This window comes from Anopheles gambiae, chromosome 3, assembly GCF_943734735.2.
Source record: "Anopheles gambiae chromosome 3, idAnoGambNW_F1_1, whole genome shotgun sequence".
NCBI lineage: Eukaryota > Metazoa > Arthropoda > Insecta > Diptera > Culicidae > Anopheles > Anopheles gambiae.
Genome location: NC_064602.1, coordinates 36,277,147 through 36,290,052, shown reverse-complemented (window position 1 = coordinate 36,290,052; position 12,906 = coordinate 36,277,147). Strand labels below are relative to the sequence as shown.

General features: G+C 44.0%; 2 protein-coding genes across 16 annotated transcripts in view; one reads left to right on the top strand and one right to left on the bottom strand.

The window, feature by feature from the left end:
* The window catches only part of LOC1278948 (protein rolling stone), a 135,050-nt gene extending 124,917 nt beyond the window's left edge, over positions 1 to 10,133 (bottom strand). Inside the window, exon 1 of the mRNA XM_061653165.1 lies at positions 10,129 to 10,133. The gene's annotated coding sequence lies outside the window, so the exon portion shown is untranslated. The remainder of the gene's footprint in view (positions 1 to 10,128) is intronic.
* Positions 1 to 12,906, top strand: part of LOC1278939 (uncharacterized) — a 72,451-nt gene that overhangs the window by 21,684 nt on the left and 37,861 nt on the right. For 11 of the 15 annotated variants that reach the window (XM_061653140.1, XM_061653139.1, XM_061653138.1 and 8 more), the window contains exon 2: positions 8,444 to 9,079. In XM_061653140.1, coding sequence (XP_061509124.1) covers positions 8,904 to 9,079 — 176 coding nt within the window. In that variant the 5' untranslated portion in view covers positions 8,444 to 8,903. Of the gene's footprint in view, positions 1 to 8,275; positions 8,290 to 8,443; positions 9,084 to 12,906 lie in introns of those variants that run through there. The other 4 variants (XM_061653142.1, XM_061653143.1, XM_061653141.1 and 1 more) reach the window with 2 other exon arrangements.

Below are 12,906 nucleotides of genomic sequence, written 5' to 3'. Positions count from 1 at the left end.
GCGATAACCTTACTCAATCCAACGACTTACATTTCTTAATTGTCCACCCTGCTCCTGGTACTGGCTGTGTGCCCTTTTCCCTCCAATATTTTGGAGGCTCACTGTAGGGCTGCTATTCATAGCGGCGCGGCAAATGAACGGCATAAATCCCGCTACTCGACTGGTGGGTATGTTGTGTGTGCGTGTTTTGGGTTTCTTGTCAGCCAGTCGGAAAAGAAACCAAGACAAAGCAAGACGCCAAACCAAACGCGCACGAGTGATAGCGCAACGTGTTGTCGGCGCCAAGCAAACAGTAGTTTTTTGTTTTGTTTTGTTTTTTTTTTTTTTTGGTCTGTGGGTATCCCACTCAAGTGTGGCACTTGTCCGCGCGTGAGTCTTGCCCTATTGGACGGAGCAGTTTTTCTATTCCGTTCAGCGTACTCTCTTTGTCTGGTAGAGGAAAGTATAATACAACACGCTTGGGTGCCGTAATTGCGATCCCCCTCTGCCAAGGGAGAATGGTTTGAATTCCAAAGCAGCAGTCGGATATCATGATAAAATATGGTTAAGGACCTCACCGACTAGGTCAGCTAGCAAGTTGAAGTGAGGCTCGAGAGTGCTCAAACAAGTAAAGTAAAGCTCTGAGTGGTTTTGCTCCTCATCTTGCAGTGGAAAAAAAGAAAAAAACATTCCAATGAGTGAGCGATGACCGATCAAAGCCAAAGAACGCTGGGCGGTGGAATGTGTCAAGTGATGGGTAGTGATTTTCTCATGCCCTCCCCCAAACGACCTCTTCTTGAGATGATGGATGAGATGAGCACGGGAGTCAAAAGAACGGTAATGCCCGCGCGCTCCTTTCCCAAATATGTTGCAAATCAAACACTCGAATCGAAGCCAAACAAATCGTTATTGTACGTTGACGCAATGCGTTGCCACTAACTAAACCAACCAAGCCTGTTTCGTAGTGCCCCAAAGAACACACCCCGTGCACGAGGATGTCTGTCTGGTGCTGACGGTGTTATAGTTCGCGTGTGTGAAGCTATTTAAAATAGTACATTGGTTTTGTGCTTACGAAAAAATAGCAGAATGCAGCCTGCCTGCAAAAATAGGGGTAAATAAGGGCATATTTAACCAGTGTGTGGTAATGATTATGTTTATGTTGGTGAATTTAAATGTTTTACACCCCCATGTACGGCCGGCACGTGTGTTGCTTTGTCGAAGCTGTTGCTTTAGCGTCTAGCTCGTTGCATTTAACTGCTCGGTTGTGCGCGCGTTCGTCCCAACACCTTGCATCGCTCGATATGACCCAGCGACGAGCTGGTGAAGCTAAAATTGATTGCACGATGGCACAATGAAATCCAAAACGTACCAACTTGCTGCTGCGCTGTGTGGTATGTGTGTGTGTGCGTTCCTAACGTTCCAACGTCTTCTGGAAGCAAAACTGTCACCGTAGCATGAGAAGTGCACCGGCGAGTGTTCACGTTTCGTTGTGTTTTGCTCTGCTCGGCGATGCTGCCTTGATGAGATGGTAATTGATCTTTCTGAACCTTTTCGGTTTTCGTTTTACGACGAGCACAGTTTGCCAATCGAAATTGAATTTATGAAGCGATTTAAAATAGATGTGGTTTTTACTTCACAGTGTGCTTTAGCAGCACTGGGAGTTTCATATTTTGAAATGGTTACGCTTTGAATTGCTGGTTGACAAGTTGTTGAAGGTTAATGAAATGAACATTCTTAATGTCGGTTTAATGAATCGTTGCCTCAACTTAGTTTGTATCAAATCTAATGGTAGTGAAGCATAGAGCATAAGAAGTCACAAAAATCCATTTGATGTCACAATAATACATTTGAAATTGAAATATTCGTCATTTTTTGAAGATAACCTGGCAGAAAGCGTTAAATGACTACTTTGGGACAGAATTGATTTGTTTTTCTATTGTTGTTAAAATCTATTAAAATGATGTTTGTTATTCTGTGCTTAACACGCCAATGTGTCACTGCCAATTAATGACTGTTTGATTCTTGTTTGTTGCAAACAAAACACACAAAAAATCCGGAAAGGCAGACACACCCTTCACGTCTAATGGTGAGAAATCGGTTTTCGTAATTCCCTTCATATTTTCAACAGGGTCGTCCCCAGCTCGCCCTGTCCCGTTTGCCAAACCTTCGCCCACTGCCTCACGATTCCGGCACAGGACGTGATGATGGCGAGCCCTCAACAAATCACTTGAAAAGCTCCACTACGAAGGCTCCCTTTGCTCGACACCGAATCGAAATGCTTCCTTTGCCCATCACGTCACGTGCCTCAAGTGGCAAACACGTGCGCAATGTTTCGGTGCTTTACGCGTTATGATTTATCGGTTGCTTGCGTCAAAATCGCTAACCACCTACACACACACACGCACGCGATGGTCTTCCTTATGCCCGTGGCACTCCTTCCGATACTGTTTCTCAAGGAGTCCAACGTGGTGAACAATCACCGTTTGGGAGGGAACGACAGCGGCAAAAAAACCACAAAACTTTTCGTGTGTCTGTATGTGTTGCCGAAATTATGGAACGGGTGGGCTTTGTGGGTGTCGCTGGGGAGGGTGGTGGCCGAACCGACCTACGGCTATGAAACGTGACGTGCCTAATGACACCATTTGGCGGTGGGTAGGGTCGTACGTAAGTGCAAAATCGTTCAACAACGGTTTGCGCTTGGGTTTGCGCGTTTGGGAAATTGGGAGTTTTGGCGTACATACGCACACGGTAACGTGGCCTTTCGATTTCCGTTGGGGAAGCATTATTTTCCGCTGTTGTTGACGGAAGGCACCAAGGGCTCCAAAACCCTTTGGGGAAGGGGGCGGGTTGATGATAAATCGCACAAACACACTTGATTGGAAAGCGCCAAACCAAACAAACTGAACGGTTTGGTGAGGAAATTAAATCGTTCTACGTGCTGCTGGCCACGATGGACACGCGCGTCGTAACGAGTCTTCAGATTGTATTGGGTTGTTTTGAGAAAATGGGAAAAGGCAAGAACGCAGTTTAATTTGTGACTTTAATCACTTTTCGGGACGTAAATAATTTAAACCACATTTCGTGCGTAATGGCCAGAATGCAAAGATAAGCATAATTTACGGACATTGGATTGTTTTACCTTTCAAGTTATAACATTGCAATTTTCAGTCCACGTCTGTCAAAATATTCATCAACCGGGTTGTATTGTGCGTACCCAACTGACAGATATGCGGTACGTCATATTCCAATTGACATTTTCGAGCACGAATAATCGGAAATTCGAGCAAATTCCCTTAAACTGGAGCCTTAAACTTCCCTTAAACTGCATCAGTTTAAGGGAATTTAGAAAAAGTCTTTTAAAATCAACTGCGATGCGGCTTATTCGTTACTTTCTTCTAGATTCGATCGAAAATGATGGTTTATATCGTTATAGTGGGTCATGTAGCCATTTTATACGTAAATAATATCGATTTTTTTTTTTTATAAAATTACGTCACACGAAATTTGATTTTGTTTTTATCAAATACCAAAGCTATGAATATACAATGTGCTCGACGGCATCGTCCATCGATAGAAGAAAGTCTAATTTACGAACACGCCAAATCTTAGCGCTTTCAACACACTTGAACACACACAAATCCACAATTTCAAGCGTATTGAGTACTAATCGAGCAGATATGGTAAAACAATTTCGAGCAAATGTCACTTGGGATTGGATTTTGACAGCTCGTGTACGCTCACGGATCTCCAACATATGTTCTTTACCCCTTTTAAAAGTTAGTTTTTTTCGATTCGTTTTTGTATTTTTGTTGTAGTTCATCGTGTGCTTTTTTATGAAATATCAACTGCATTTGCGATTATCTTTCCCATACACACCACGTTAATATATTACATCCGCCCGAAGAATGATTGCACCCGGACACGAATGCCATTGCGCGCTCTGTGATTGCAGCAAACAGTTTGATGCATTGCACACCTCAGCACACCAGTTTGCGGGCATCCATACCTACTCCAAATGGTCATTGTGTTCTTATCATCGCCAACGCGCACTTCCGACTGCGTTTGAACTTGATAAGTAAACACACACACATTTCGTACCGCGCCGTACCTAACACTCCACCGGGGCTTTTCGGCTTCAAGCTTCCCCTGAAACTGGCCGCTAAAACACCACTGCGCTCCTCCGATGAGGAAGAAGTGTCACGGGGCACGGCTGATTGTAAGTGGCGGTGGTTTAATTACCGATTATGGTCAACTGATAAAGGCTGGCGGACTGGGCTGTCCTCGCTGGAATGTCATTACCACGGAGGCAGTGGGCAGAAGGCGGAGAGAGAGGCACACGCGCGGATAGAACCGACGCACCTTGCCTATCTTCTGGGCGTAGTAGTAGTAGTAGTAGCGGTTTGTTTGACGTTTTGTGTAGCCTACAAAGCGACGTTAACAGATAAGGTTCTGCTGCTGGCCCCATATCCACATTCCCTCCCAAATGGTTTAGTAGTATGCATTAGTATAATTATCGTCACGTCATATGGTCCATTTCGTTCGTTCTTTTTCTTTTTTTGAGCCTTCAGGCCTAAAACCCAGGTCTTGTGTTTGTGTTTCTGTACTCAAACTAACGCAACAAGAGCGTTGTGTGTGCTTTATTGTATGTATAAGGTTCCAAAAGCAATAAATAAGCTTAAATCATCTATCATCCTAGCGTAAAAAAACCTTTGTGTGCGAATTTTAAACCAGCACTGTAGAACTATTTCGCTCCCAAAAAGTAAACACGTCACGACGCTCGCGTGACCATATGGGCAAACAAGTAAACAGAGTTCTCGCTGGGCGCTGTGCCAACGTCGTCCCATGGGCCGAGTGCTGGACACGATCAGTTTCATTGGCTCTTCCCTGGGGACGGCCAGGACGAACGGCACGGACAGGGTTTTTTTTTATTTATTTTCTTCGTATAATTGGAGTGCTTCCGGTTCCGGAGCGGCAGGCTAGTCCCTGGGGGAATCGCGTGTCAGGGTCTCAGAAGGTTTGTGCGATCCACTGCGCCAAGTGTTGATTTTACAAATCAACACTGCGGGGAATAATTATAGAGATGTAAAAGGGCGTTACTGAGCGATTGATTGGGGCAGGAATTGAGCAAAAAAGAAGGAACTTAGGAGCTCTCAGGACTTTGCACGGTTTGAAAACACTGTACAAGGTTTTGATGTTTTGGTATGACGTTTTTTTCCTTCTTCTCATTCTTTCGTACTCAAATTCATTACAAAAGAGCTATTGCGAAATCTAAGCTCAAACATATTCCCCGCACTGTATTTATCGTGCGGAAAGTGTTGTTTTCTTTATTCCGACGGTCGTTCCGATCAGAATTATGTGTGCTCCGGGCCCCAAATGGTAGGAAATTCGGGAAGAAGAGCCGCACTGTGTGTTGTGGGGCATTAGGCAGCGAAACTATAAATTGACCGCATAAAAGCGCGTTGACCAAGACGTGCACGGCCTATGGCAACCCTTTGTTACGCCACACACCGTTAGATCGTTGCAGCAACACTGAGGGAGAACTGAGGGTTGGTTAGTATTTTCCAGAAGTTGTTTCTCCAATCTCCAATTGGCTGTGTGTTTATGTGTGTGTGTGTGTGTGGGTATGCATGTCAGCTGATGTGTTTATTTTATGTGTCTCTTCCCAGCCGAGGCGTTGCTTCTTCACACGCCTCGATGACCTATTTCAACCATATGTCAGCCGGTCGGTATTTGTGTTGGATCTGTTACATGGATGTTTGTTATTCGGTTCTTATTTGAATTAATGTTATCTAACATCAGCCATGTTTAAACGATGTAAAAACCTTATGTTGGTTAAAAGCTGTATTTTCATTTGTGTTTTGTATGTTCATGCTCTGACAAATGCGCATGGCTCTAGTACAACACCGACGCCAACCCAGTTTTTAACATGCTAATATTAATGACTTTAGCAACAAGTGCTTCAAACTGATTTGACCCACGCGCGCGCGTTTGTGTGTATGCACGACCCTGTGTCTCTCTGTCAAGTTGTCGCGATGATTTATTCGATGCCGCATATTGCGCAAGCAGCAGAAAAATGTGTGGCTAGATTTCCGGCTCCGTTTTCCCGTACTTCCTGTGCAATTAGGTGAAGTAGTAGCATGGGCAGTGGGGGGAAAGAAAGGGGTTTAGACAAGCAAATGGCAAAGCGGGAAACGATCCGGTGTCACGCCATTGCGGCGTGCTTGCGTTTTATGGAGACGTGCGCTCCGGGTCGTTTTCAATCCTAGAATGGTAATTTGGGAGGAATTTCGCTTGCCTCGGTGCAATTTTCACAATTCGGCCCCACTCGAAGACGAACTCTGGCATCTCCCTCTCCGTTTGGCAAATGTTTGCTTTTTTTCCTCAATCCTACTACGCTGTGCTGTGTCTGGGTGTGTGTGTGTGTCGTGTTGCCATTTTACATGTCGCAACCATATATGGGGGGGGGGGGGGGGGGGGGGGCGGCGGTAAGAGCACATTTTTGTGTCATTTTTCAATTGACCGTCTGGATCGGAAAGGGCAATTTGTGCACTGGAATGTGGTCTTGATTTGCGAAAGAATTCCACTTAATTGAATGCAGATTGTTGCGCGCGAGAGTAGCGCGAAGAGTGTGAATCCACGGCGGGAAAGTGTGCGGGAAGCACATCAAGGGTTGTGGGTTGATGAATGATTATGGTGAATTTCGGCAAGATAAATCAACTCAAATCAAGGTGTGGTGTATGTTGGATTGCCTATCGTTTTACGGGAACAAAAATGCTTCTCGAACGATCTAGAACTCATGCCTGGGTGGGTACAGTTATGGCAAATGTAAACAAAATACTGTCATAAAAGTCCAATCGAACACCACCCAGTGTGATTCACCGGCTTTACTCTCCACCCCACGATGCACTAAGCAATGCGAGATAAAGTGAAATATTTTGCAAGGTGACGATGCGTTATCGGCATTTCGTATGTGATACCTTTTTTCCACCTTTTATGTGATACCAACGCCGTAAACATGGCTTTGGTGGCTCTCTGTGTGGTTGGAAAAGGATAGGTTTGGGGGTAAGTAATTTACGACAACCTGATAATAGAGTTGATAAACGTTCGGCTCGAATTCGCACCGCAGCTTTGTACTGCAACATTTTTCTCTAATTACCCTTGGATGGTGATTCAAGCTGCCCGGTGGGGGTTTTTGATTATTTGGCAAATTTTGTGCTCGATTGACATTCGAGAAGCGCAATCGTTGGGTGAGTTTTTCACAATTTTGCTTATGTACTGTAAAAGTTGATCATTTTACGACAAAAACTACATGTTTTTGATATTTTGAGATTGTTTGGAAGATTTTTGTACATTTCTTTCATTAACTTTTCTGTTTTATGAATATTTACACGAAACTTTATTAAGATAAAATCTCAGTTAAAACTGAATCTTACAGTTGGTTTCACCACTTGCACTCATAAACTAATTCTATGATCGCAAACACACCCATCGTGTAAACATACACGAGATTACAAAGGTCACCCGTACTCAGCAACCTTAACAAACCCCTGGGGTTGTTATCAGTCTTGTTTTAACGACCTAAAATTAGTTTTGCAATCAAAAGTTGTGTGTCCTCGTAGCTTTTTAGAGGGTTAGATTGCAATGCTTTGCGATAGCGACCGATAACATAAATCCACCGTGTATACGCACCCATTTTCATTACATCACTTCAACCTGCGCTCGATCTAATGCTTCACAACAGCGCCAAAAACGAAATCGTTTTTTAGATGATTTAACTCGCTGTGCAAGAATTCCCACGCGAGCGATAAGTTCATTATCTGAAGCGTATGTTAACAGAGGTTTTGTAGCTAATTTGTCTCGTATTTTCCCTTCTTAATTCCGGTTCCATCGATGGGGGTCGAAGAGGAAACATTTTTTTTTGTATTTTTGCGCACAATCTAACATTTCTGCAACACTGATAAAGAGCGCCTCCGAGATTTGAAACCTTCGACAGGTTTGGTGATGGATTATCTCGTGTGCGGCGATAGGCGATAATTTATGTGAGCTGGGGGAGCGTTCAAATCGAACCTTAAAAAGGGAATATCCGTTGACGTTGGTCCAAGTGTGGCGGTGTAGCAGTAGAAGCTTTGACGCCTTACGGTTTGGACGGGGTAATTGGTTTTCTGTGCCTTTTTGCAACCTTTGGACCGTTCTAAAAGTGTGTGTTTTGTGTACTTGTGTATCGATAACTAAAATCACAATGTAATCCTCAGCTTAAACTAATGTCATTTTTATCTGTTTTTATCTCTTTTTGCAGGATTGAATGAACTCGTGAGCATTTGCTGTTGGCACTGGCGTGGGAATATAATCGTCAGAATTTAACACTCTATACTTTGAGACCTTAAGAAGAGGAGGTTTTCCCGTTAGTGTCGCTGCAGTTTCAAATTATTAATGTGTGATTTTTGTTTTATTGTTTTTACTACAGAAAAAGTGAAAAGTGACGAAATTGTGATGTTTTCCGCTCGTTAATATATATTTTAAAAAACCCCGGGAGCCACTAATGTGTGAGAAAAGTGAGTGAAAAATCGTATGGTGTGTGTCTGCGCAATGGTTACTTATGATCGGTTATTCGCTATTGGTTCGTGTTTGTGTCTAAGAATGCCCAGGAAAGTGTGAAAGTGTGTGTTATGCTCGATGTAATCTGCTCATGCAATAGAAGGTGAAGCCTGGCATTTCCGGTGCACACAACGGTGTTGAAAAACCAGCCGGTGCGGATCAGTGAAAACTAAGCGATCATCAATCGTTTATCAATCAATTCAGTGCTACGGATTTACATTCCGCCCGTGAAAAAAAGAAGTCGCTGCTAGTTTCCAGCCCCCTCCGCCAGTGGTGGGTGGCGGCACCCCCCAGCAAAACATATCTCCGCGCGTACCATACCGCCGTGAATGACACTAATAGGGCCGGGCGCCCCAGGAATGGCATTTATGATGAAGAAGAAAAAGTACAAGTTCTCGGTGGAGCTGCACCTGGAGGAGCTGATCGAGGTGCCGTTCCTGAACGCGATGCTGTTTGCGAAGGTTCGCCTGCTGGACGGTGGCTCGTTCCAGGCGCACAGTACTAGGTAGGTAGCGGATACACCCACGTGGACACACGGCGAGCACCCCTTAATGTAGCTGCCAGTATGGAATGGTTCTTATTGTGACATACTTACACGACTTGCATCATTACTGCTTGCGCCGACTTGGGTTTTTGTTATTTGTCGTGTTGTGTGCGCAGCCGTCGCTGTGTTGACTGAAGGTGTAGGGGGGGAGGGGGGCAGCGTCGTCCAAGATTCTAGACAATTGTTCGCGCCTCTTGTCTGGCTTATCGTACGTGTGTTTTGTCCGGTTTGATGATGGCACGTGTCAGTACATGTCTCAAAAGGGGTGGGTGATATGATGGCAGTGTTTAATGGGTTCCGCATTAGTAGAGTTGACAGTTTGTGTGACAAGTATGTCTTGTTTTGAGATATTTTGATGAAAGTTAACGATTAGAGATCGATGTGACATTTAAAACCTTGCCTTTGGATTGGAATAGAATTAAAGCATTCAAGCATTCAATTAACTTGATTTGAATTAACTTAAATAATTGTTATTTGAATAGCACGAGGATACAAATCAATCATAATACCTTAACCTTGATACATTCTTGAAGGGTCATTAAGCTGTTTAGATTAGTAATGTTGCCTTACTGTTGGGTACAAAATAAAATATAATTTCAAACTGAAATAGCTTTTTGCTCAATGATTTGCTCTTACTTTATTGATTCTTTCTTAAGTGAAATGGACTTAATGCAATGGGAATTGCACTCTATAGCACTCTTGTTGGACAATTGCAATAGGAATTTTCAAGGAGCCTATCCAAAAAGGATGCCATAGAATCCAATTTCCAATATATGAAGTTCACTTCCTATAAGAAAGACTCAAGGACGTGTCCCACAACTATGAGAACCCCTGGAAAACCCTGTAAATGTTCCTGCTAGATTGTCACTAATTGACACTAAACGATCTCTGCAAAGGCATACCTTTTCGTGTAACTATTTTTTTTTAATTAAACCCTAATCGCTACAAATAAGGACAGAAATGGAACCGTCCGCTAATTTTCAACAGTATGGTAGGCTTTCTTCTCAAACCTGAGTTTTTTAATAACCGAAATAGTTCACCAAATATTTACATGGATCTGAACCTTTTTTATTTGCTCCATTATTTGATGATTCCTCAATACAAAGGTGCTAAACAAACATCTCACTTATCATGCAGTCGTGAATTGGGTGTCCATACATTGACCATTTGAGTGGAATATTTCTGGCAAGTTCTGGCGATTTCTTAAATCACGAAATAGACGTTGTTCGTTGTTTAATTATTACACAAACATCCATAATTTTACCGGTTAAAATTTGGTTTCCTAATTTCTTCCACACATGAAACCTCGTATTTACTTTTCATCGTTTTTTCTGCCCTCTGAGCTTTTGTTTCCTTTTTTTTGGCACCAGAAAACATGTCCGTTGTGTTGTTGCCAAATTCATCCAACAAAAATAAAACTCAGCCTGCCCTTTGTTAAATCTTCCACAAATCAACGCTAAACTTTCGACACCGGACAACGGATGTAATGGTTTGTAAATTCCGGTTCGAGCGACCACGTTCGGCCCTAAAACCACCGTACCCATAAAAGAGACAAATGTAAAAACACAAAAACGCTGGCAATGTTGCTGGCCGGTTTTGTGGTGTCACCCCGAAAAGCTGGCCCCGAAAAAGTTCAACCATTTTAAACCGATGGCTCCCCCCGACTTCCGCCACTCTTTGCAACCCAGCGCGCGGAGTGTGCCAAAAACCAAAGAGAACCGATTTAACTGCCTCTCCATGATGACGTCCTTCGAGGATGGATCGAACGGCTGCTGCTGCTGCTGTGATGTGGTCTGAGCCCACCGAAAAGGTCGCGCGAAAGGCTGTAGAGCCACTTCTGTACGTGGCTGGCTGGCCACACGCGGGGGTCGTTCGGAAGGGTGCCCCTGCCAGGTCAGGTGGAACGTAGAAATCGCAGAACCGCTTGCTGCTTTCTGTCTGTGTGTCTGTGTGTTCGTGAGAGAGAATGTGGACCGCAGAAGAGCGAACGTCACCGAGCCGCGCGCTGGCAGCAGGAGACTGACCAACCAACCTTGAAACGGTCGCAACCTTGCGTCATTGTAAAATTCAAACCAGTTTACCAGCCAGGCCGGATCCGTGTTATTTTTTTGTGTGTGACGTCGGACGTAAGCTGTGTGTGTGTGTGAGCGAGCATGAAACGATGTTGCTAATATTGTTGTCCTCATTTAATGTTCAATTTTGGCAAAAAGAAGGTAGGCCATAAAAATGAATTGCCCTCCAAAAAACAAAAAAGGTTGTACAGAAACAAGCGCCTACCACACTTCATTGTTAGAAGCAAGTGTTGGTTGACGCGTATGTCACACATTTATTATTAGAGTATGACACGACGTGGAACCACCGTCATGCCATGTGAGCTTCGCAGATCTAATTGAAAGAATATTTATACACGTTGTCCAAAAGTTGGGCCTCTGCAAAATGTCTGGACCATGACTTCCAAAAAAGGAAAGGGAATGGTCATACATATGCATATGCCAAATACATTACACGTATGCTCTCTGCGCAACTCGTTTCGTCGATGTGTTCGTTTCGGTATTGATTGTGCCGAGTCTCCTTCACGCTCGCTGCAATTTATCTGTAGTGGAGGAATGCATTTCCTCCCTTACTGTATGTTAAATGTGTTTAAAAAAAATCATACAAACACTCTACAACACACAAACACACACACACATACAGAATTGGCATATATCAGCTGTGCGATCAAGTGAAGAGGCTTCTGATCTGATGCATCAGGGTTAATAAAACTGTTGTCCCCCGATTGTACGCACACCACGTTGCCAATGATCGTACTGGCAACGGATGAAACTTACACCACCACCAGTCCAATTGGCTTGTGTAGGGGGTTGAATAGCATCAAATAGCTCGGCCTCACATGAAAAAGCGAAGAAGAAAGGGGTGGTTCGTTGGTTTGATCGAGAATGAAGCGCCCGCAAGCGAGACACGAGCGACACGCTCGTACACGCCGGCGAAGATGACGTGTGCCAACGGGTGGTTTTATCGCAACCAGAACACTCACACACCGATGCTTCTGCGTTCATTTTTTACAACCCCTATGTCACAGAGACGACCACCAGAATATGTGAGTGTGTGTGATGCTGTAATTAAAGAAAACGATTTTTTCCCTTTTATTTTTATTCCCCTAATTCCTTGTGGTTTTCTGCAAAGACTACCCCAGGTAACGAAGTGTGTAGCATAGTTAATTGGCTGGAAATCCGCATGGTGGGCGCACGGTTCTAAGGCACTCCAATAAACTCCAGCGAGAGCAGGTTTGTAGGTGGAATAAAGTATCGCTGTCGTGCGAGTGTTTATTGCTACAGCAACCGCCCTCTATCTGTGGACTCTCGACCGTTCGTTCTCGACCTGGTGCCGTGGTCGCTGGGGACAACTGTCGAGAACTCCGGCACGGGGTGATTGTTGTTTTGACACGACGGTGCCTGGGAGCAAAGCACAGAGACAGACCGAGACAGCGTGTGTTTATCTGGGTCATCACAAAACTCTCCGTGTCCGAGAATGGAGTGGGGGAGGAAAATTGGCAGTTGGTTACGGTTGTAATGGGATTTGCGACGAGAAGTTAGAGCTAATGGTGGACGGTTGTTTCTTTTTTTGTGAACCTAGTGTCAATGGGAGTTATGTTGGTTTGCTCCAACACTAATTCTGGTTGAATGTAAGTGGTACAAAATGGTTTAATTTGTCGCATTTTTGTGTCATTTGGGATATTGCATAGTGACAGAACATCTTCCCAAGAAGTTGGAAGATCTTTCACTTAGAAT